General features: G+C 35.2%; 2 protein-coding genes across 3 annotated transcripts; both read left to right on the top strand.

Annotated features, from left to right (window-relative positions):
* The first annotated feature begins 51 nt into the window (after positions 1–51).
* LOC133879853 (protein FAR1-RELATED SEQUENCE 5-like) lies at positions 52–2,585 on the top strand. The gene is made up of 2 exons (XM_062318641.1): positions 52–110; positions 455–2,585. The coding sequence occupies exons 1-2, from the start codon at positions 52–54 to the stop codon at positions 2,583–2,585; spliced, it is 2,190 nt and encodes a 729-aa protein (XP_062174625.1).
* Positions 2,586–21,232: 18,647 nt separating this feature from the next.
* Positions 21,233–25,349, top strand: LOC133880641 (uncharacterized). Of its 2 annotated transcripts, none has more exons than XM_062319623.1 (5): positions 21,233–21,272; positions 22,195–22,489; positions 22,589–22,800; positions 23,697–23,961; positions 24,855–25,349. In XM_062319623.1, exons 2-5 carry the CDS (start codon positions 22,232–22,234, stop codon positions 25,176–25,178), a joined length of 1,059 nt encoding a protein of 352 aa, XP_062175607.1. In that variant the 5' UTR covers positions 21,233–21,272; positions 22,195–22,231; the 3' UTR covers positions 25,179–25,349. The 2 variants fall into 2 exon arrangements, with proteins under 2 accessions (XP_062175607.1, XP_062175608.1); XM_062319624.1 differs by having other exon boundaries at positions 21,238–21,302.
* The last annotated feature ends 345 nt before the right edge of the window (positions 25,350–25,694 follow it).

Genomic DNA, 25,694 nt, shown 5'->3' with positions numbered 1-25,694 from the left:
GGAAACCAAAACTGAGGAAAATCTAAATAATCAAGGTGAACACAAGTAAAAATGGCGTCGAATTTGCACATGTTTTCAGATAAAGAGGCCATCCAAGACTCCCATGACAGGTTAGTTTGTGTTTTGTGTATTGTTTTTATCGGTTTAGAAGTTTTTATTGTTTATGAAAGCAAAAAAAAAAAAATCCTTTTTGAAATGATGTTCCGTGAAAGAAATAATTTCTGTTATAAAAGAGATGTATTTTTGTGTGAACGAACAAAAAAACTGTTCTGTAATGCCCAATCATATAATTATTTTTTATAGAATCTACTTGTTGGGATATATTTCCCTTTTAAAGAAAAGAAAAAATGTGTTGAAATATTCTATCAAAATTGACATAGCATCTTTTAAGTCTTCTAGCATATTCTAACAAGATTTCAAGATTGTTACACATTTATATTTATCTTTTGAATAGTTATATGGAGGAGACGAACAAGAACAATGAAAATGTAGTTACTGATTATACGCCAAAGCTTGACATGGAGTTTGGTTCTGAACAAGAGGCATACGACTTTTATAATGAGTATGGACGAAATTATGGGTTTAGTATTCGTAAAGATTGGTGTAATAAAAGAAAGGTAGATGGCGTGGTCACTTCAAGACAATTTGTATGTTGTAAAGAGGGATTTCGAGACGAATGGGAGAGAGATGGTCAAAAAACACGTGAACGAGCTGAAACAAGGACAGGTTGTCAAGCATATATGAAGATTCGACTTGATAAAAAGAAGGAGAAATATTGTATACAGAGCCTTGAGCTCAGTCATAATCATGTTCTTCATGTTTCACAATGTGCTCACATGATGCCATCACAACGAAGGATTTCACATGCACAAGCATTGGAAATTGATTTGGCTTATGATAGTGGTATAAAATTGAAAGATTCGTATGAGTTTATGGGTAGGCAAGCTGGTGGAAAAGATGTTCTTGGTTACACCAAGCAAGATCATAAAAATTACCTTCACAGCAAGCGACAACGAGAGCTGAAATATGGTGAGTCAGGGTGTTTACTTAGATACTTTGAAAAGAAAAAGCGAGAGAATTTTTCCTTTTATTATTCATTACAGTTGGATGCTGCAGAACAAATAACAAATATTTTTTGGGCAGATGCACAAATGATTGTTGATTATAAGTTATTTGGTGATGTAGTTTCTTTTGATACGACATACAGAACTAATAAGGAATATCGACCACTTGCAATGTTTGTTGGGTTTAATCATCATAGAGAGGTTGTGATATTTGGGGCAGCACTTTTATACGATGAAACTATAGAGTCCTTTGAGTGGTTGTTTGAAACTTTTTTTGAGGCAATGTCAGGAAAGAAGCCAAATACAATCTTTACTGATCAAGATCCAGCAATGGCAAAAGCTATCTCAGTGGTGATGCCTAATACTTACCATCGATTGTGTACGTGGCATTTAATGCAAAATGCTTTGAAACATATTGGTCATTTATTAAGAGGTGAGAATGGGTTTAGAAGTGAGCTTAATGCATGTTTTAAAGTTTGGGAAGAGGAAGATGAGTTCCTTAGTGCTTGGGATGCTATACTTCATAAGTACAATGTATGTGATAATTCTTGGCTACAACGTTTATTTGAAGTGAAAGAGAAATGGGCTAAAGCATATGTCAAGATGTCTTTTTCTGCAGGAATGACTTCGACACAATTGAGTGAAAGTTTGAATGCTGACTTGAAGGATTATTTACAGTCAGATTATGATATTGTAAAGTTCTTCACACATTTTGATAGATTACTTAATGATAAGCGTTACAAGGAATTGTTGGCGGAGTATAATTTAAGACAAAAGTTACCAAAGATTAAGATGTTATCACCTATGTTGGTACAAGCGGCAAAGATTTATACTTCTCAACCATTTTTGAAGTTTCAAAAGCAATATGAAGAGTTCCAAGGAGCTTATGTCAAGGAGTGTATTGAAAGAAACTCATCTCATGAATATATAGTGTCATTTTATGATAAGCCTCAATATCGTAGAGTCATTTGGAATTCTTTGGAACACAGTGTTTCATGTAGTTGCAGAAAGTTTGAGAGATGTGGAATTTTGTGTGGCCATGCTTTAAAAATTCTTGATGTTATGAATATCAAGGTACTTCCAAAGAAGTACATCCTTAAGAGATGGACAAAAGATGCAAGAAATGAGATTGTGCAAGACTTCAACGGACAAGAAATAATAATAGATACCAATTTAGAATTCACAACTCGATATAAGTCCTTGTGCCCCTTGTATGTCAAACTTATCAGTCGAGCAGCTGAATGTGAAGAAGCATACAAGATAGCATTGGAAAACTATACTGAGTTGAACAAAAAGATTGAAGATGTCATGAGAAGGAAATCCGATCTTTGCCAAGTTGATAATTCTCAAGAAAATCCATTAAATGAAGATGTCATAAGCGCTAAAGGCCTAAAAAAGAAGCAAGGTTGTAAGGGAAAGCGTCGGATCAAAAGTTCTATTGAAGTGGCTATAAAGAAGAAGAAAAGTATCAACAATCATCACCCGCAAGCAAATCAGCATTTACAAGTAGTTACCTCATAGCTTTATATTTTGTTTTCACATTTATACATGTTATTTATTTAATGTGAGCTTCATTTACTAATCCATGTGTAACTAAAATAGGGTCAATGTACGACTTCATTGATGCATGGAGCTGACAGTTTTAATCCTTTGTCATTATGTCATTCAGATCAGGTACCAATACTTCACCTTTTTCTTTTTCTTGTTTTATTGTTTTTGTTTCACTTTATTTTATTTTAAGAAATTATATATAGTTATTGATCAATAATATATGGCATAGGATTTATACATACCTCATGCTGCAACTAATGCCCCTTGTAGTCTTTATCCTTCATCAATACATCAGGTACTATTCTAATAAAATTTTATTTAAGGCACGTAGAATCCTAGTGCTAATCACTATTGTAATGCTTCTTTCATTTGGAAAATTGCAGGATACCGAGAGTAATTCATGTCTCCCTACAAGTTTGAACATTCATGATACGACTCTATGGAATTTCTTTCCTAACCATTAGTTGGTGTTGCTCAGTTTCTTTTTATCTGAAAAATTTGTTGGATTGTCCAAAATAAATTCTTGTCCCTTTTGCACTAGCTTTTGTTATTTGAATGTTCAAAACTTGGAATAGATTGCAACATGAGCTTTTTGTTTTATGTAATTACAAGATTTGGTTAGTGTTAACTAGTTCCAATTCTATCAAGTAGAACTACAACCGTTATTGCTCTATACCATTGAGTTTTATCCATCTTTTCTGTAGACAGTTCAAATCCAGCACAACTAAGAGTGTTGCAGTAAAATCATCATTGTTCTTCAAAAAAAAAAAAAACAGTAAAATCATCATTGTACAATTTGTGCCATAAAAAAGCAACGTTGATAACACTCAAATAAAAAAATTTCATTAATTCAACAGAATTTTTACAATGAAGTAAAATGCAACTGCACATTTACAAAAGATGCAGCTAGTCAAGCATACTCATAGTTGTACATTTCATATACACTTATTCTCATGGGGTACAAACATTCTCAGAGTTGCTGCATTATCAATTTATCATAACAACTGCAAATTAGTAATGCCTAGAGTAAACGGCCTTGTCTCTTCTAGTAGCTGTCCATAATCTGGCTTTTGTAGCTCTATTAGTGCAAGTTTCAGTTGGATACTTCTCATCTTTATGGCTAAAGAAATACCATTCCTTCTGCTCTTCAGATTCTATTTTGTACAATTCTACACCTCCAAAATTAGCAAAAAGGTAAATAAAAAAAATGTTGATTGCCCAACCAAACAAAGATAAAGCAACTAACAACAATAGGAGTGAACTTTGTTTTGCAGTATATCCAAATACATAGGCAAAATTAGAGGTTCTCAAAGAAATCTAATATTAAGCAAAATACAATCAATATGAAAAATGACAAGTTACATGCCTGTCTTTTAACACTAGAACCGGGTTCCATCATCTCGAGCTTGGGAGCAATACGGACTACACAACCACCTCCACATACAAATTACAAGATGTAAAGTGACACTCTATAAATTACAAGAAATGGTTATATGGCATATTTTAACAACCACAAAAATCATGTACACATATCAAGGAAAACAGAGTCGTAGCAAAGATATATGAGTCACCCAACAGATGTTCTTCAGAATTCTAGAACTTGTACCAGAAATAGTAAAATAGACAACAATTTCTGCAGAACTTGTACAAGAATTCCAGAACTTGAATCATGGGTGCTAGCAGAAACCCATCAATTTTTGCTTTAAACACTTGTCAATCTTCTCCTTCACCCTTGCCCTCTGCTTTTCCTGCATGTTCTAAGAAATGCTTTCACTTACAAACCCACAATTTTACAACAAAACCTAATAAAAAAACCCAAATCACTTCCCCTGTGCAGTCCCTGAAATCCGACCAAGAGAAGAAGCTTAAAAGAAAGCTCGGTGACTTGTTGTCTCCCTTTCCTTTGCATCAACTACACACACTCTCTCTTGCTCGTCTCTCTCTCTATTCTTCTGAGGGATACACATTGAGATGGGACTAGAAGCAGCGCGGGAGCAACGGGAAACCAAAACTGAGGGAATCTCTGGTTGGCGGGAGGAATTTTCCGGCGCTGTCGCGGCACCGACGAGGTCAAAGTTTGACCGGAATCTCCAGGTTCTCGTCGGCGTGCGGCAGTTCCTGGAGAAGAGATCCAGGTTCTCGTCGTCGGCGTCATTGTGAATGAGAGAGAGAGAGAGAAAAAAAAAAAAAAAAAAAAAAAAAAAAACCCAAATCAGCAGCTTCTGTTTTTAAGTGTTTAACGGATCCTTCACGGAGTTAAAAGCAAAAAAGACAAAAAAACTAAAAAGGAGGATTAGCTGTACTTTCCCACAAAGCCAAGAGAGAGAGAAAAAAATAAGAAAAAGAAAAAACATTAAAAGGAAGAAGGCTGAATCTCAGCCGTGCTTAAAAGTACCGCAGATATGCGGTACTTTTAAGCACAGCATAGTAGCCGGATCCTACTGCGAAAAGCAAAATAATAATGATCTAAGCTACACCTAAATTATCTTCAATCAATATATCATTTACTATCATCAAATGTAAACACAAAGCTTCCAAAGAAACACAACTATAATAAATAACATCATCTTAACCATTCTATGTAAACCTGGCTAAATGAGCTATTTGTTCAACATCTTCAACCCATTGAAATGCCTAAATTCACAATCCATCAAACCTGCTAATTTACAAAACAATGAAGTGCTTCACAGGTGAAAACTAACAGCGTGAGTGCACAACTTAGTAAGTAATTAAGATATCATGGAACTAGTTATGCAATGAGCCTTACGTATCAAATTGTATTACTTTAACCTTGGAAATTTAGAATATTATGTATTTTGCAAAATTGATAAGTGCTGCCTTAGTTATTATGTCAATAAGGAAAATGGGTACGTATATTTGAAACAAAGCATAATTCCGGAGACATGCAATTCACATATTGGTTAATGCATAAATTATGTTGGTGAAAATTTTATACATAAATTATATAAATAGTCATAACTTTCTTCCATATGTATGATCTATTCAAGCACTGAATCCCTTATTGATAAGGTTTTCATTGTACTGAGGGCCAAGATTTTTTTTTTTTTTTTGGTAGAGTCTCAACTTAATTATTTTGGCTTAAATATATAGATTTAACTGTTTATATACTATAATAAATAAAATTTTCAAAAAAGGGGAGGCCAATGGCCAATGCTAGCCATCTCCTCCCTCCCTCTAGCTCCAACTATATATAGTGATGTAGTAATGGGATCACATGCAAAAGTGAGATTATTAAGTAAACACGTGCGAGTATAAAAAGTACATTTGAAAGATATCACAAATAGAAATAGTTAACATAGTATTAGATTCAAACGACCAATAAACTTTGAGATTTTAGATTGAGTAGGAACTCGTCGTAATTATCTCATTAAGAGACTCTCTCAAGCGTTAATCTTCATAATCCAGAAACTTGAGAAGAGAAAGAGAATGACGCGCGTGTTTTCCTTAAGGAAGACTAGTTAACGTCCGTTTGAAGAGTCCAAGTTAATACTTAATAAAAAAAAAAAAAAAAGAAGAAGAAGAAGAAGTTAAAGTTAATTAAAAAAGTTACGTGAGAAACACATAGTTATTAAATAAGTTTGTAAGAATTTTTTACGAGTAGTCGATTGGTAAGAAATTTTTGTTTTTAACTCGTAGATGAAATTAATGCAGAAGCAAAATATTGAATCCTTTTAGGCTCAAAAGATGCTCCTCTGGCAGCACAAAATTTTCACGAGTCTGGCTGGCATTTACGCATGCAATGCTTGCTTTTCAAGTGGATAGATATTTTTAGCCTAATCGTGGGTTAGGTGTGGGGTAGGATAATGCAAAAAAAAAAAAAAAAAAAAAAAAAAAAAAAACCAAATCCAAAAAAAAAAAAAAAAAGGGAAAAAAAAAAGTGAGAGATTTAGTGAAGATCGAGCATATATACTCTGGAAAGCAACAGTACTTGAAGAATGTTTTTGGCTTCAATTAAGCACGATCTTCTATATATGTAAGTTCGTATATATTAATGGGCTTTATTGGTAAGGCAACAAGACAAATTTGATTTGGCTGTCTGGTAAGTGGACCTGAACATGTCACAACCTATCCAATATTTAAATATTCACATAGATAAGCATGTATCAGCCCATGTATTGAAATAAAGCATCAATCATTCTTTAAGTTTATCCCAGAACTAAAAAATAGTTATATTTTTATTATTGATGTGTACACTCATCAGTCCTTGATGATTTTAATTGTATTTTTATTTTTATTTTTTAAATAAGAACTCATCCAATGGTTGATAGGTACTACTACATCAATATAGTAAGATAAGAATAATCATATGATAATTTGTTCTAGAATGTTATTTCTTTAATATATATATATATATATCCCATAAAGTATGTGATTTATAAAAACACTTATGAATATATGTTAAATTCATTAGTTTCTTATTAGGTGAAACTGTACTTTAATTTATAAGTGATCGTAGGAAAGCTTCAAATTAACTAATCCTTTTAAACTAATAACATAAATGTAATTATTACTTTTCCTAGATCATTACATCAACAACAATTACATTTTTATGTTCCACGCTTACAACGGTTTTTTAGTTTAATGGGACTAGCTAGAAAGGACATTGACGCCGGAACAAAATAGCGATTATTCTGTAGGCTAATCAACAGGCAATTTGTAAGGAAGAAAACAGGAAATTCACCCCAAAAACAGAGAGAAAACTCTGAATTCGATAAATTATCAATAACAACAAGCCGCTGGAAAACGCCTACAAGCCGGGCTAATATAGCTGAAAAATTACCAAAAATAGCAAAATCCCGAAAAGCCTAATAAATCTCCTAAGACTTGAAATAAATACAAATAAGCATATTATGGAAATACTTGGTGCCAAAGAATTACCATATTAGGGAAAATATAATAACTATAATATTACTTGACGACAACGTAAATATAAATATGGAAATTCTTTAAAAGATAAATCAAGAGATTTGTCGATAGTCTCTTCTTTCCTTCTTGGTCTTTCTCTTGATGGATGTTGACAACTCGGTAGAAAATATCTTCTAAATCACGATTGCCAAAGGTCTCTTCTTTCCTTCTTGAGTAGTTGACCCTTTCCTTTCTTGCCTAAGCTAAATGAATCCCATCGCCACATCATAGACCAATTAATTCTATAGTTGTATCTGATTTCCTCCTGCATCAGTCTCACCGGGTTGGAAAGAATTCGTCCTCGAATTCGAACCTTCTTTACCTCAATCTTTTGGATGGCCGATCAATTCATTCCATTCCGTATTTCTCAATACCAAAGTAACTTGAAACCAGAAGATAAACAAGTTGCAACCCATCACAATGACTAGCCTAACACTAAATTGAAATAAATCAATCTTCTCGCGTCTTTCATTTATTTTCTCCAATTCACGCTCCATAAAAGTCATCAAAGAATTATCAATTCTTTCTTGACCACAAAAATTAAAATTATCAGCTAACACGCCAAAACTAACATCCAACTTATTACTAGATGAATTTGATAAAAATCTTTCAATCCCAATGAAATCAACATAACGAATTTCCTCATTACTCAACTAAAATCCCTGGTTATGTGGACTTTCATCAAACACATGGTAATCATTATTTTCTTCAATAAATTTTATTTCATCAACTAGAAAACTTACCTCATTCAATAAATCATCTTCGTCAGGATAGATGTCGTCACAAATTGTTGGAGAGACCTAATCTAAATCTACTACAGATTTTTTTTCTTGATCATACAACAAAGAATCTTCCACAAGATCTTCATCCTTGATATCAATATCATAAATTGGTGGAGAATCCCAATCCACGAATCCTTGTGAAGGATCTTCAACATCTTCATGTTCAACATCATCATGAACATCTCCATGTATGAACTCCTCATCAACGAACTCGTCTTCTTGGAACTCTTCATCAACAAATTCTTCTTCATCCTGACCACACTGTTCCTGATATGAAGCAAGATTGTGATACGGGTTGTCGAAGGTGGAATCGGAATCGGAGTTCTCCATCTCACAATTGCCGACTTCCTGCGCCGCTAAGCGCTGGGCTAACTCTGCAACTTGCCTCTGCAAATTCTCAATCATCACATCCTGAATGTTACGATCACGGTGCGGAGCTTCCTCATTCGGAACCTGCCCACGATGACCACCGCGACCACGACCACCAACCATCGAAACTGATGAAGACCACGTCTCAGGAAAGTACTGAAGCTCTGATACCAATTGACGCCGGAACAGAATATCGATTATTCTGTAGGCTAATCAACTGGCAATTTGCAAGGAAGAAAACATGAAATTCACCCCAAAAACAGAGAAAAAACTCTGAATTCGATAAATTATCAATAACAACAAGCTGCTGGAAAACGCCCACAAGCCGGACTAATATAGCTGAAAAATTACCAAAAATAACAAAATCTCGAAAAGCCTGATAAATCTCCTAAGACTTGAAATAAATATAAATAAGCATATTATGGAAATACTTGGTGCCAAAGAATTACCATATTAGGAAAAATATAATAACTATAATATTACTTGACGACAACGTAAATATAAATATGGAAATTCTTTCAAAGATAAATCAAGAGATTTGTCGATAGTCTCTTCTTTCCTTCTTGGTCTTTCTCTTGATGAGTGTTGACAACTTGGTAGAAAATATCTTCTAAATCACGATTGCCAAAGGTCTCTTCTTTCCTTCTTGAGTAGTTGACCCTTTCCTTTCTTACCTAATCTAAATGAATCTCATCGCCACATCATAGACCAATTAATTCTATAGTTGTATCTGATTTCCTCCTGCATCAGGCATTCTCCAAACAAAGATAAACTTTGTTTGGTGAATGCTACTCAACTCAATTGAGTTTCTTACATGACCATTTTATTGATAAAGTAATTAATGTTATTCTTTACACCTATTTATCATTTTTATTTTATACCTGCTGAAGTTATATATTTTAAGTGGCTCACATCACATCAATCAAAATGAAATCAGTGATAAGAGTAGTAGCATGCATTTTATTCTTATCTTGATACAGGTAAAGATATGATGATATTCAAAGGTAGGAGTATATAGCTTGGGACAACACTATATAATTTATACGGTTAAAAGGTCTCTATACAAAAACGGATCCTTCTGATGAAAATAACATATATATGTTCGATAATGAAGGAGCAGTACTACAATATCCATCGATTTTTTCGATCCTTCCCAACAAACAATATGGTACTCTGGAATTGGTCCCGGCCAATCTAGTTTTGTTCATATTTATGGTTCCATTTCGCTGCTTTGAAAATCTAATCCCTTGTCACTGTCGAAAAATGGTCTATAATATGACTAGAGGAGGGGATCGCAATGTCAGAGTTCTTTCACTCAAGCTAATGTGGATGGAAGAAACAGCAGCCTGCTGACGTGACTAACTCATATATGGAGTGTTGTTAATGGCCGTGGCTGGCATGGTGAGCTCTTCGCTTATATCGTACGCTTACTGCTGCAATATATATGTGTAGTTGCGCGTGCGGCGTGACAACTCGATGACAATGATCATGATGCTTTATAGCGAGTTGTTCGACCCCCCACACCAACAGATCGAAGCGAAAAAGATAATACAAAAGACTAGCGTCCGTCTTCGATCTATATATTTATATATCTTTAGGGTTTTGTTCTTTATGATTTTTGCGTTGTTTTACTTGGTGATTTATGAAGTTCTTATGTTTATTATTGTATTACATAAATAAATAAACGAGGACTTTATTTTTGAAAAAAAAAAAAAAAGGAAGAGAGAGAGAGTGTTAGTAGGGATGTAAACGAGTCGAGTCGAGCGAGCTGGAGCCGAGCTCGAGCTCATTCATCACGAGCCCGAGCCAATCTCGAGCTCATTCATCACAAGCTCGAGCCGAGTTCGAGCTTAAAAGAAAAAATACTTGAATTGTTTTGTAATTCTCTCACTTGTATTTCTCACCAGCAGTGTACATGGTATTTTATATACATGAATACTCATTACGTTACAAAAGCATCATTCCATGATTTATGGGTTTATTTAATGACAAATATGATTGTCATTCATTGTGTGGGTCATCAACAGATTTCTTTGACTTCTGCAGAGGTGTGTTTCTTTCTTGCTGGGACGTTACTTCCTTATCTTCATAATGAGAGTGTTGTTCAGGAGTTGTAGCATTAGTAACGTAAGCCTTCATTGTTTGAGGTGATTTACGTTCATGAGCTGTAGCGTCAATAACGTAAGTCTTACTAGGTCCCCGCAATCTAAGCGGAATAGCAAAGACGCTAAGATTGTCACAAAGAGTAGCATAACGGGTGGAGACTAATGGCTTGGTAAAAATATCTGCTCTTTGATCCTTGGTAGAGATAAAGCGAACCATTAGATTTTTGGAGGCAAATTTGTCACGGACGAAGTGAAAATCAATTTCAATGTGTTTTGTACGGGCATGGAACATAGGATTGGCCGTGAGATATGTGGCACCGAGGTTGTCACACCATAAGGTGGGTGGATGAGGTAGAAAAATACCCAATTCTTTTAAGAGTGATTGTAGCCATTGAAGTTCAGCAGTAGCATTTGCTAAAGAGCGATACTCTACTTCGGTACTAGAGCGAGAGACAGTAGCTTGCTTACGGGAGCTCCAGGATATTAAATTAAAACCCAAATAAATGCAATAGCCTCCAGTAGAGCGCCTATCATCAGGACAACTAGCCCAATCAGCATCAGAGTAGGCATGGAGATTAGTAGAGGATTGTCGTCGAATAAATAATCCATGATACAAAGTGTGCTTTAAATAGCGTAAGATCTGCTTAACTGTAGTCCAGTGATTTACTGTTGGGCAATGAAGGTGGCATACCTTATTTACAGCAAAGGACACATCCGGGCGAGTAAGAGAGAGATACTGCAAGGACCCCACAATGCTACGGTACAGTGAGGGATCTGAAAATGCTTCACTATCAAACCGAGACAGATTTGGAAGAACACATGGGGGAAGTTACTGATTTAGCATTTTCCATGTTGGCCTTTTGCGATAAGTCAATAATATATTGCTTATGTGATAAGAACAACCCAGTAGCATCATGAAGAACTTCCACGCCTAGAAGGTAGTGAATAGGTCCAAGGTCTTTCACTGGAAAATCAGATTGAAGCTTTCTGATTAATGCTACAATAGCCAGAGGATTAGGTCCAGTTATAAGAATATCATCCACATAAATGAGTATAAATATCTGAGAAGAGCCATGGCCATAAATGAAAAGCGAGGTGTCAGATTTGGAGCCTACAAAACCAAGCTCAAGAAGCCGTGAACTGAGACAAGAAAACCACGCTCGCAAGGCCTGCTTAAGACCATAGAGAGACTTCTTTAAATGACAAACATGATCTGGGAAAGAAGGATGTACATACCCAGGGGGCTGAACCATGTATACATTCTCCTGCAAAAAACCATGTAAGAAGGCATTTGTGACATCTAATTGCTTAATACACCAGTTGGAGGACACAACAATTGAAAGCACAGTGCGAATAGTTGTAGGCTTCACAACCGGACTAAATGTTTCACTGTAGTCAATGCCCTGTTGCTGATGAAATCCTTTGGCAACGAGACGAGCCTTGTAGCGATCAACACTTCCATCAGGCTTACTTTTAATTCGAAAGACCCATTTGCATCCAACTAAATTCATATGAGATTTGCGAGGAATTAAAGACCAAGTGCCATTATGCATTAAGGCATTAAACTCATTATTCATTGCCTCCCTCCAAAGTAGATGTTTGGAAGCTTCAGTAAATGAGGTGGGTTCAACCTCAGTAGAGGCAGTGACAGTGAATGAGGACTTGGGTGCAGGATAAGGTATAGTTCCATTTGTGAATTTCTTGGGCTTCTGAAGTTATTTCTTGAGCGAGTCTGCATGGGATGAGGGGCAGCTTGTGAAGTGCCAGGAGGAGAAACAATAGGCATAATTTCCGTGGCAGGTAATGAGACATTGGTAGAGATTGTAGGGAGCATTTTGGGGGAGGAGGATGGAGACGGTGAAGACCCATGTGTTAAAGGAATAAAGGAATTCATGATGGGAAGTGGGGAGAAAACCCGAAGGTGTGATGGAAGGGACACTGAATGGGAATTTAAGGAAGAAGCAAGTGTATAGGGAAGATTAAAAGGAAAAATAGTTTCATCAAAAATGACATGCCGTGATATATAGATTTTTCCGGACGGAATATGTAAACATCGATATCCTTTGTGGTGCAAACTATACCCCAAGAAAACACAAAGTTTAGAGCGAAAATCAAGTTTATGGGTGTTGTAGGGACGTAAATGAGGCCAACAAGCACACCCAAAAACTTTTAAGAAGGCGTAATCAGGAGGTTTGTGAAACAGTAATTCAAATGGGGATTTATGATTTGTGACCGGAGAAGGTAAGCGATTAATCAGAAAGGAGGCTGTCAAAAAAGCTTCATCCCAATACTTTAAAGGCATGGAAGCAGAAGCAAGGAGAGACAATCCAGTTTCAACTAGATGTTGATGTTTTCTTTCAACAGAGCCCTGTTGTTGATGAGTATGAGAACAAGAAATGCGATGAGAAATTCCTTGGTTGGCCAAAATAGAATTGAAGGAACGAAATTCACCCCCCCCCCCCACCCCCCAATCTGATTGTATAGCCTTAATTTTTCGGTCAAATAATTTTTCAACATGCTTTTGAAAAAGCAAAAAGGTAGATAAAACTTCAGATTTTGTAGTAATAGGAAATAACCAAGTAAATTTACTAAAATCATCAATGAAACAAACATAATAACGTTTTCCATTGATAGAAGGAAAAGGGGAAGGGCCCCATACATCTGTGAATAATAAATCTAAAGGATACGAAGAAATTGAAGAAGACAAATAAAAAGGAAGTTCATGGCTTTTGCCCAACCGACATGCATGACAAACGGTGGAAGCCTTATTCTTGAGAGTGGCAAGGGCATTGGTATGAACAACTTGACTCACAATCCGGAGAGATGGATGACCAAGTCGACAATGCCAACAGTCCAAGGAAGCACGTTCACCAACCAAAGCAAAACGAAAAAGATTGGGCAATGGAAGGCAACGTGTACAACCCATTCTTACTCGGGCCGCGGAGTAGAGTAGTTCTCGTTCGAGGATCCTTAACATAGAAAAAATTGGATGAAATTCAAAAAACACATTATTTTCATGAGTAAATTGAGAGACAGAAAGAAGATTCTTTTGAATATTAGGAACATGAAGAAGATTTTGTAAGCGAAATGAGATATGAGGATAAGACAATTGGGAAGAACCGAGATGCATAATAGTCAAACCTTGCCCATTGCCTACAAGGAGATGATCGGGGCCAGTGTACTCCTCAGCATGAAAAGTGAGATTAGCAAGGTCCGAGGTAACATGATTGGTTGCCCCTGTGTCAGGGTACCAATTGAGATCTTTGCCAAAGTGAGAGGCTGCAGTGTTGGCCTGCATAGGCTGCATAGTTGAGGAAGAATCTTTTTGATAAGAGTAGTCAAATCGGTGGTAGCAGCTTAATGCAGCATGACCCGGCTTGTTGCAAACTTGGCAGACTGTTCTGAAATTAGTGCCAGATGATGAGGTAGAAGAGAACCTCTTTCCACGTCCTCTGCCGCGAGTAGTTCCATAATTGCGATTTGCAAAAGTAAAAGAGGAATTGTTGCCAATAGAACCTAAGGGACTACGAAAATGTCCTTTGTGCTTTGGAGCAGAAGAGCGATCAGCAACATTAACTGAAGGAAAACCAGCTTCAGTAGATTGGAGGTTGTGCTCCAGCCGCATCTCATGTGTGAGAAGATGGGCATATAGCCACATCTCATGTGTGAGAAGATGGGCATATAAGTCTTCAAGAGACATGGGATCAACCCGGGTGGGTGCAGAAGTGACAAACGGATCAAATTCTGATCCCAATCCAGCCAACAAAAATGAGATAAGCTCAAAATCATTCAGGGGCTGGCCAGCTGTAGCAAGAGAATCAACTAAACTTTTGAATCGTTGAAAATATTCTATAATAGAGGAACCACCCTTTTTTATGGTTGCTAACTGAAAATGCACTTGCATAATTCGAGCTCGAGAATGAGATGAGAACATGAGTTCAAGGGCTTGCCAAACTTCGTAAGATGTAGCAAAGCCAACCACGTGAGAAATCAAATTCTCAGACAAAGAAGCAAGAATGGCACTGAGCACAAGCTGATCTTGTTGAACCCAGAGTTGAAATTCTGGATTAGCAATAGTAGCAGGGGCGTCAGAGGAAGATGTGGGGTTGGGGATGGTTTGGGGAGGTGGAGCAATGGTGCCATTAACAAAACCGTAGACTTGCTGAGTTTTGAGGTAGGTGGTCATTTGAAAATGCCATATGTTATAATTATCACGGGTTAGTTTGGTTATGGAATTGTGAGAGATAGTGTTAAAGAAGGAAGCAGGGGAAAGTCCAGGTGAGGTGGGTGAGGACATGGCAGGGAGAGTGGTTGAAGACACTGCAGGTGAAGAAGAATCCATAGGATCGAAAAAAAAAATTTAGACATGAGTCTTGAGAAGCTCTGATACCATAAAAGATAAAAATACTTGAATTGTTTTGTAATTCTCTTACTTGTATTTCTCACCAGCAGTGTACATGGTAATTTATATACATGAATACTCATTACGTTACAAAAGCATCATTCCATGATTTATGGGTTTATCTAATGACAAATATGATTGTCATTCATTGTGTGGGTCATCAACAGATTTCCTTGACTTCTGCAGAGGTGCATTTCTTTCTTGTTGGGACATTACTTCCTTATCTTTATAATGAGAGTGTTGTTCAGGAGTTGTAGCATTAGTAACATAAGCCTTCATTGCTTGAGGTGAATTACGTTCATGAGTTGTAGCGTCAGTAACGTAAGTCTTAATAGAGCTCATGACGAGTTTTAAAAATTAGGTTCAAGTCGGCTAAACGAGTTCGAGTCAAGCTTGAGCTTATGACGAGTTTTAAAAATTAAGTTCAGTTCGGTTGAGTTTGTTGTAAGTTATATAGTTTATTTAACATAAAAAAAAAAAAAAGAGGTGGACTCATTTAAAAATTAATATTACATTATATAATATATAAACAATATATATTTATATTGTATGTTAAATAAAGTGTATAACTTACAATAATAAATAAACAAATAAATGATGTAATAATTGTTAAAATATTTAATGATAATACTTATAACATATAATAAAGGGTTTCATGTTATATGACATAATGTTATATTATTATATTATCATATAGTCTTATAATCCTATTATTCATGTAATATAAACGAGCTAGTTAGGCTTGCGAGCCCTTAAATGAGTCGGCTAGCGGGTTGGCTCGGGCTTTAAACCAGTTAGGCTCGCGAGCTCCTATTGAATTTTATCGAGTGAGTCGAATATGTATCACTTACTAATCGAGCGGGTTTCTACAGTAACGAGCGAGTTTATATAGTGCTAAGCTCAAGTTCAAGTCGAATTTAACCAAATGTGTATCGAACGAATTGCCGAACGGACTAATTTATTTACGACCTTAGGTGTTAGTCTTTCTTCTCTTTTATGATGGCAGGTTATAGCCAATTAGGATACGGGCCATACGGCAACAACCACAACACTATTAGGTAATGATTATGACATTAATGGAAATATATATTATGAGAAACATAATTTATTTCTACATCAATTTTTTAGTTTTTTAAATTTTCAGGTACACCGCTCTCTTTTATCTGGTGGGTTCTAACTTTTCACCCCAAGACAAGACAGTGTAATATGGAAAAAGAAAGATTAAAATTGATCTGAAAATATATAGGATCTTCCTAATATTAATTACATACATATTTTTCTTCATAATAACTTTTATTATCTTTTTATATATTATTAAAATATTTTTTTCTTTACAAAATACAAGTGTCTTATCACTAAAAAAAAAAAAATGATTTTCGCCACTTACATTTCGCCACGTGTACGGACACTGTACACGTGGCGAACTGTTGGCCACGTGCAAGTGGCCACGTGTGCCCCACGTAGCAGATCTGGGTGTCACTAAATACACATTTAGCCACGTGTATTTTAATACACGTGTCCAAGTGGCCACGTGTCACAAAATACACGCGGCTAACTGCCAGCCAAGTCTAAAATACACGTGGCTAAATGTTTTTTTTTTTTTTAAAAAAAAAAAAAAAAAATAGAAAATTTTGTATTTTTTTGACACGCATTCTTAACACACGTCTCCAACAATAATATTATTGCTTAAAAAAAGAAGAAGAAAAGAACAGATCTGTTCTTTTTTTTTTTTTTTTTTTGGTAGCAGCAATGCACCGACTCGGTGGCCGGCTGCCTCTACCAGGTCGCGTACAGCGACCACTGCCTCTACCAGGTCGTGTACGGCGACGGCTCGTACATGGTCGGCGATTTCGTCACTGAGACGCTGTCGTTAGGGAACTCCGGCGCGATGAACGACGTCGCTTTGGGTGCGGCCACGAAGATGAAGGTCTGTTCGTTGGCGTCGGAGATCAAAGCGTCTCAGATCAAAGCGTCGTCGTTTTCTTACTGCCTGGTCGACCGCGACTCGAGCAAGTCCTCGACGCTCGAGTTCAACTCAGTCCCACCCGGCGACTCGGTCACAACTGCGTTACTGAGAAATAGCAAAAATCGTACGTTCTACTACGTCGGACTCACCGGAATGAGCGTGGGTGGTCAGGGAGGCCGTCGGGAAGGCCGACCACGCGGTGGTCGGGGAGCTGGCCGGTGGTCCAGTACTGACGGAGAGAGAGAGAGAGAGAGAGAGAGAGAGAGAGAGAGAGAGAGAGAGAGAGAGAGAGAGAGAGAGAGAGAGAGAGAGAGAGCGAACGAGAGACGTCGGGAAGGCCGGAGGGAAGCCGGCCACGCGGTGGTCGGGGAGCTCGCCGGTGGTGCAGTACTGACGGAGAGAGAGAGAGAGAGAGAGAGAACGCGATTTTATTTGATATTTGAAATTTGAAAGCTACCGACCCAAATTCTGGCCACGTGGCCAACTCTCTTATATATATATTTATTACAAAACCTTAATAAAAATTCTGAATATTAATATATAATTGATAAAAACAATTGGCCACGTGTAATTAATATACGTGGCTAACTGCAAATATAAATACAAAATATATATATATATATAAATAAATATTTTGGCCACGTTTAATAAATACACATGGCTAACTGCAAATATAAATATAAAAAAAAAATAAAAAATATAAATATTTTAGCCACGTGTATTTAATATACGTGACTAATTAGGCACGCTTAATAAATACACGTGGCTAATTGGCCACGTTTAATAAATACACGTGGCTAACTGTCATCTCGCCATGTTTATTTATTACACGTGGCCAATTAGCCACGTGGCTACAGTAACGGTTACTGCCCTCATTTTCTTTTACAAAATTCTAAGAGAATCTCAAATAAAGTTAAAGAGAGGACATAAAAGAGGGAAGAAATAAATATTGTGTTAAAATAATAGATATAAAAGCTAAAGTGCTATTGCTGCATGCTATCAAATGCATTAGGTAGCATGGTAACAGACTTAATGTTTAAGAAATGTATGGAGTATTTAATGCATGTGGTTTTTTCTGACTTTTGAAATTTTCCTTATATTTAAGAAAATGAATAGACTTCAGAGAAACTTATGAGAGTGCCGAATGAGATTATGGAGTGTATTTGTATATGAAAGAAACAAATAGTTTTACTCTTTAATTTTTTTAAAAAAATAAAGAGAAAATATTAGATTGCTCTAAAAATGAGAGATATGGCTCAATATCTAACCATTGACTTTAAAAATGAATTATAGATATGATTACAATGATGAGGATAAGTCTGGTGCACAACTTTTTTAAACGTCTCACATGCAGGTATTATTTTACTTTTAAGATATAGACAAGGCTTATCATTTTCAGACCAAATATATGATGTGTGTGAATGATTGTCAATAAGTGAGCTTAAAATCTTAAATTTGTGAGAAGGTTAGGCATACACATGAAACCACAAGTACAGGATAAGCACAGACTAAAGACCAAAAGTCAAACAAATTTTATTAGGACCTAGGGACGCTCATATATATATATATATATATATATATATATATATATATATATATATATATATATACTCACTTAACACCAAGCACTAAAAGGTCATCCAAGTCCATTTACAATTTTTTTTTCAATGAGTCAACATTAGGTCTTTCTATAAGGACAAATAGTTGTCAATTTTAAGTTATGCATTGTTCGATCACCTTCTGCTATATCTAGGAACATCGATTTTTGCTGTAGTGAATGTGAACTTTAGTGAATGGAGATAGATATGACATGAAATATGCAAAATTTAGGTTTAATTAGTTTGTGGTCAATTTGATCTGCCAGGATATGCTACCTCCATTAGTGATTGCCCACCAAACTCACATGCGGTCAAAATCCAACCTATGACAATCAAATTGTGCAAGCATTCTGAAAATTTTAATTACCACTTATGCACCATTTTGAAAATGACTTCACATATAAAATTACTCCTCTTCCATAACACCCACATAAAGCACCCATAAAGGCTTACAAATCATTAAGCACAAAAGAGGAAATCATACTCACAATATGGACCCCACATAATAATTTTTTTTATTAAAAGAACTGAAAAACACACAAAAGGTACAATGCAAGTTTTTTTTTTTTTTTTTAAAAAAAATGAGTACGTATGATAATGCAAAATGGCATGAAAAATGAACCATGAATGAGACACCAAGTCCAATCCTGATGCACGCCTGTTTTATCAAATTTTTGTTAGACCCATTTTACTTGAAAAAGAAAAAATATATTTTTAGATTCTCATGTCAGATTGAGACAAACTTGGTATTGTTGAAAAAATTATTTAGAGGGCTAAAATTTCGTATTTCATAAAAATTTCTTAATTCTAACGTTTGCTATGTAAAAGTTGTTCTATATTTTGTTAGCTACATGGTATATTTTTTTTCAATTTTTTTATTTTTTTTATTTTTAGAGTTTCAAATTTAGGCTCTATATAAGTCTAATAAAATGGCTTTAGCCGCCGGACTATATAGTTTGATCAGTTTATGATCAATAAGAAATACTCAGAGGTTGAGTTTTCTCTTATTCTCCTTAATTCCATGATTGACTCTTTTGTTTTGGGAATATTTGTGTTTCTTGTATTGTTGTCTTTGCAAACCCACTGTACCACGTTGCATTTAGTCTTAGGTATGCGACACAATGTCCTAGGTCAATGCATAACTACCATTACCTTCTCTCAAAGGGTGGATCTGGTCACCTTTTCTAACCCAAACTTTCTTGAATATGTGTGGTGCCCAATTACTTTTAACCTTCTGTTTTTTCAAGACATTTAGCCTATTCAAGAAAATTTTAACCAACCCAAACAACCCCTTTTTATTTGACAAGAAGAAATAATTTGACAGGATATAACCAACCTTTCACAATGATGACAAATAGGCACGAACCTATAAGTAAGTTGTTTTTAAAGAGAAGGAATTAAAGACTAGGATTTTGAGGTTTGGGGACTTCGGGAGATTCGAGAATACCTTGCGTATGGATTTAACAAGAAAATTATCAGTCATGAGTTTTGTCAACTTTGTTCCCAGAAGCTCACTCCATGGCCACATGCGTCAAAAGTAGTGGGGCCGATAGTGACTCTTCTTTTATTGACACCCATTGCACTTAGTTAGAGCATCTCAAATGGTAGTGTCTATTTTAGCTACTCAAAATACATATATATATATATATATATATATATATATATATATATATATATATTTATTTTAACTAGCTTTTTATTACAAATTCCTACAAATTATCTATTTCATTATTTTACTTTATTTAAATATGACCTTGAAGCACCTTACATGGCCTTAGAAGTTGAACATATATGTGTAAGGCTTATGATTGAGTGAATGGAGTTTTCTAGAGGAGGTAATGAGGAAGCTGATATTAAAAATTAGAAAATTAAGGAAGGAAAGGGGAGGAGGATGAAGGCCATACCCTCTCCCCAAAAGGCAATACTTCCAGGGAGACGGTGAAGCACCACAAAGGGTGCGGTGGAAAAATCACTAGGGTTTAATTTGGTGAGCTTCTCTTAGGAGAGAGAAGCATAGGGTCGATGTAAATTACTTGATTGTCCTGAATTTTAACCTTGAGATTGTCTAGGGAAATCTAGTTGCTTCCACATACCAAATATTATTAATGAAGAAATTAAACGATATCGCAAAGCGAATTGTCAAAATTTGTATACTCATTTTCTTCTTCTATCCAACTTTTTTAATATCATTCATTAAATATATAGAACTCATATTTAATGGCTGTGGCAAAATAGAGAAAACAATAACGAGAAAAGCAAAACACCCCCACTTACCTAACAGTGGAGTAAATGAAATGGTGAGAAGTTATTTCAATAAATGACTACTCACCATTTCATTGATTCCAGTGTTAGGTAAGGTGGAGGTGCTTTGCTTTTCTCATATATTATTGTTTTCTTATTTCCTACGTAGTTCCTCATTATATATATACTCTATGCGTGTAAGCTTTAGGGTGATCAGAAAGGCATGCATCTTCCCCCAAACTAGCTACTACGTTCATTTCAACTTCAGGTTCTCTCTCTCCAACCTAGGTCGACAGTGGTCAGTACTCTGTACTTACTATTAAAAAATAAATTTGAATTAGTGTCGTTTGTATAAAATGACGCTAAATAGCATCATTTACTATTTAAACGACACTAAATCATAATTGTTCAGAGCTTTGTGTTGTACTGTATTGGGTTAAATCATAATTGTTCAGCAAAGAAATCATGTTATTTTTTTTCACAAAGCCATTCTTGGAATTTTGATTTTCTTTGTCATCAATTTATGTGCATTTGTTTTTCTTTCTTTGCTCTAGCTGATGGAAACTTGTTTAAGATTAATCGAGGAACTTTATGGAGTTGATCACCATGGAAATAAACATATCCCAAAGATATTTCCTTTTGTTACATTTAAAGCTGTAAATATATGGTGCCGTATCAATAATTTTTTTTTTTTTTTAAAGGAATATCAAGATTTTAAATAACGAGATATATATGCTATTTTATTATTTCTCATTTATCCTTCCTCCCATATGAGAAGTATATAACAAAAGCTCATTAAATTGCTTCAAAAGTAATGTAGTATCAAGTAGTTATAATATTGATTAAATGATCGATTATTTATATATATATATATTTTTAAACTTTTGAGATAATTGGTGATTTAACATGCTATTAGGGCTAAAGATTTTGAAATTGAACTTTGTATCCGTCATTTACCTGTGTTCATTTCAATTAAATATTCAACGTATGTATTGGGCCTTACCAATTAAAAAAGAGTTTGAACCCACACGTAATGTGGATCGAGTGTTAAAGTATATATATATATATATATATATATATATATATATATATATATATATATTAAATGATTAAATTTACTTATTTCTTTTAGCTTAGCTTTTGAAATAAATTAATGATGATTTAACATAATATATATACTGCATTTTCAGAGTATTTTTCCCGGCCCTCCCCACAACCAACCTAGGGATGTTTATAGTACTGGTAACCTTGTTAATTGCGCTGTTGGCTTGGGGATTTCAAGCCATCCGACCTCCACCTCCCCGAATCTGCGGCATCACCGGTGGCCCACCTGTTACAGCACCTAGAATAAAGCTCAGGGATGGAAGGCATTTGGCCTACAGGGAGCTTGGAGTGTCAAAAGAAGCGGCAAGATTTAATATTATTTATATTCATGGGCTCAGAACTTGTAGACATGATCTAGTGGTTGCAGTAAACCTCACTCCAGTATGGAATTCTTTTAAGATTGAAATCCTTAAATCATGACCTTGGTTATCACAAGAAGTTGAATTAATTAACTTCAAATATGGTTGAAATCATTTTCAGGGATTTTTTGAAGAACTAGGTCTCTGCGTTGTGTCCTATGACAGACCAGGCTATGGAGAAAGTGATCCAAATCCGAAACAAACGGTGAAAAGTTTGGTTTTGGATATAGAAGAGCTTGCTGATCAGTTGGGTCTCGGATCCAAGTTTTATGTAATGGGTAATTCTATTGGTGCCCAGATTGTTTGGGGCTGCCTCAAGTATATTCCTCATAGGTACGTAAGAAGTAGCCAAATATATATATATGTGATATCCCATTGTTAAGCTTCAGAATCTATGGGATTTGCCTTTGCAATAATACTTGAATTCAAGTGATATATAGTGCATGCACAGAATGAATGACTTCAAGCATGAATCTGAGTGAAAGAATTGTTTTTTTTTTTTTTTAAACAATGATTGATATAAAAAGTTGGTTTGGACTGTTATTTCAGCATTGTAAAGTTGTGTGATAAAAATGGAAAACTTTACTTAACTCCCTTAATCTTTTATTGCTTTTGCAATTTCCTCTCAAATTTTAAAAACTTTACATTTAGTGTATCGAACTTTCAGTTTTTTTAATCTCATCCGTTCGTTATGATGTTCTATTAAATCCTAACTGAGGATGTGAAAATTACCAAAATACCCTTGTGTTTTGTTTTTTATTTTTTTAAACATTGTAATTAAGAGTAATTTTGTAATTTCATAAAATTTACAAGGGTATAAAGGTCATTTCACCCTTTGTCTGTCTAATTTAACCCTAAACCTAACTGGAAGGATGAGGTATTATAAAAATTGAAAATTGGATCTATACATTAAATTGAGAGGTTTTAAACTTTGGGGAATAGATTGCAAAAGTGATGAAAGTTCAGGGAGCCGTTAAATGAAGTTTCCCGGTCATAAAATAAAATAAAATAAAATAAAAAATAAAAAATAAAAAAAAATAAATAGTATATATATAACATTAGTCTTATAATTAAGCATTTGAACTTTATGCAGAAGGTCTAAATTAAATATTGGAAATAGGCATGATTTAATTAGTATTTGTTCTTGGTATTTAACTCTAGCTAGCTAGAACAAGAAGCTTTATATCTTAATTACTTATATATACTCTAATTTTCTTGGATATCTCCAGGCTTGCAGGAGCAGCACTACTCGCTCCTGTGGTCAACTACTGGTGGCAAGGATTTCCTGCCAACTTGTTAAGAGAGGCCTATAACAGAGAATTGGCTCAAGACCAGTGGGCGCTTCGAGTTGCTCACTATATCCCATGGCTAACCTATTGGTGGAACACGCAGAAGTGGTTTCCTGGAGCAAGCTCTGTAGTCGGTAACATTAATACATTATCTCCTCACGATTTTCAAGTGCTCTCCAAGATTGTTGGGACTAAAATGTGCAAGGTACTTCAACTTTCCCTTCTTATATATATTGGTAAAAGGGTCAAAATGAGCTTTAGCAACAACCCTGAGTCATCGCTAAAGCCCTTAAAGTGGTCATTATTGACTATCAATGACGACTTTTGTCATCATGCACTAAAGTGGTCATAGATACTTTGTCGTTAAAAATGCCTCCTAAGAGCCAATGTGGTTACTATTATCACAATATGAACCATAAAGCAAAAAATTAGAAGTTTGATATATTAAATTGAGAATTTTTGAACTTTGAAGGGTAATTGCAAAAATAATTAAAGTATAGAGAGGTTAAGTGAAGTTTCCCCTAAAATTAATCATAATTCTAAATGAAGAAACTAATATTAACACAATAAACTAACCCTTATTAGATAAAGCTCAACCTACCTAATTCTCGAATCTTAATTTGCATTAAATTTAATTTCTCAAGCACGTAATGAGAAAATTTTTACTAGACTTTTAAAGGGAACCTAACCTCTTAACACCGTAAGTTGTCAAATATAATCTTTTCCTTGATCTTTTTATTAACATTCTCAAGTACTCTTTGAACAGACTTAGAATAAAATAAAATAACAAACAAAATGACAATAAAACTAATCTTAAAACAATCAATTAACCCTTATAAAGGGCCAAGCTACTTTATCACAACTACACTTAATTTTATCAAAGGAAAATGATAGCAACATCTGTACTATCACTAAAAAAGAACTAGTCAATTTGAAACTTTTTTAAAATCACTTATAAAATCCAGTTTCACCTAACAAGTAATGTGAATTTAACACACATGAATGTCTTATAATCCACTTACTCTCTATAGGCTAGCTACTCATCTTTCCTATATGGAACCGGCCGGAATGTTACAGAATGCCTATCTATATATGCAGGTACAGGCAACACAGCAAGGAGTATTTGAGTCGATGCATCGTACACTGATGATTGGAGTTGGGAATTGGGAATTCAGTCCATTAATGGATCTTGAGAACCCTTTTCCTAATAACGAAGGCTCAGTCCATCTGTGGCAGGGTGATGAAGATAGGATAATGCCAGTTAAGCTGCAACGCTATATTGCCAATAAGCTTCCATGGATTAAATACCATGAGTTACCAGGTTCTGGTCATCTCTTTCCATGTGCTGTTGGAATGAGTGAAGTCGTCATAAGGGCACTTTTGTCTGGGGACAAGAAGCCCACTTTTGATTGTCTTGTGTAAACATAAATAAAAAAGAAGAGCACCATAGCATATGTTACGGTGTTAATAAGTCCAATTACTGACCTATATATGTCAGTTATTGATCAGGCAGTTTTTACTTTAAAATTAGGGTAAATCTAAAATAAATTTTTGGAAGCTCAATTTTAAATAAGTATTTTCTTTCGAGTATCATTGCATAAGTTTATCGAGAATTTGAAATGGGTGCTTTTGTGAGTTTTTTTGGCTAATTTTGCATCGTTCATTATTGTTACAACGTTAATCTTTTTGTCAGATCACTTTAAAATAATAGTTTTTTAATTTTATTCAAAAAAATAAATCCTTAGTTTTATTTTTTATTTTCTTTTTTTTTTTAAAAAAAAAAAGAAGAAATCCCTTGGAGGAGGCACCCCGCCCCTAGGTCACCCCCCCCCCCCCCCCCTCCCTCCCTCCTGTGGGGCGGCCTGCCAGCCACTCCCATTGGTGAGGAGTTTGCAAAATAAAGAGTCCATGAATGTTTCAAGTTACCACATTTAATAA

This window comes from Alnus glutinosa, chromosome 10 (assembly GCF_958979055.1).
Source record: "Alnus glutinosa chromosome 10, dhAlnGlut1.1, whole genome shotgun sequence".
NCBI classification, from domain to species: domain Eukaryota; kingdom Viridiplantae; phylum Streptophyta; class Magnoliopsida; order Fagales; family Betulaceae; genus Alnus; species Alnus glutinosa.
The sequence above is the reverse complement of the archived record's forward strand: the minus strand, read 5'-3'. Positions and strand labels throughout refer to the sequence as shown.

Coding starts and splice junctions, on each gene's coding strand:
- LOC133879853 (XM_062318641.1), top strand. CDS start 52: ATGGCGTCGAATTTGCACATGTTTTCAGATAAAGAGGCCATCCAAGAC. Junction 111..454: donor ATCCAAGACTCCCATGACAG/GTTAGTTTGTGT, acceptor TCTTTTGAATAG/TTATATGGAGGAGACGAACA.
- LOC133880641 (XM_062319623.1), top strand. CDS start 22,232: ATGTTTATAGTACTGGTAACCTTGTTAATTGCGCTGTTGGCTTGGGGA. Junction 22,490..22,588: donor TTGCAGTAAACCTCACTCCA/GTATGGAATTCT, acceptor AATCATTTTCAG/GGATTTTTTGAAGAACTAGG. Junction 23,962..24,854: donor TTGGGACTAAAATGTGCAAG/GTACTTCAACTT, acceptor CTATATATGCAG/GTACAGGCAACACAGCAAGG.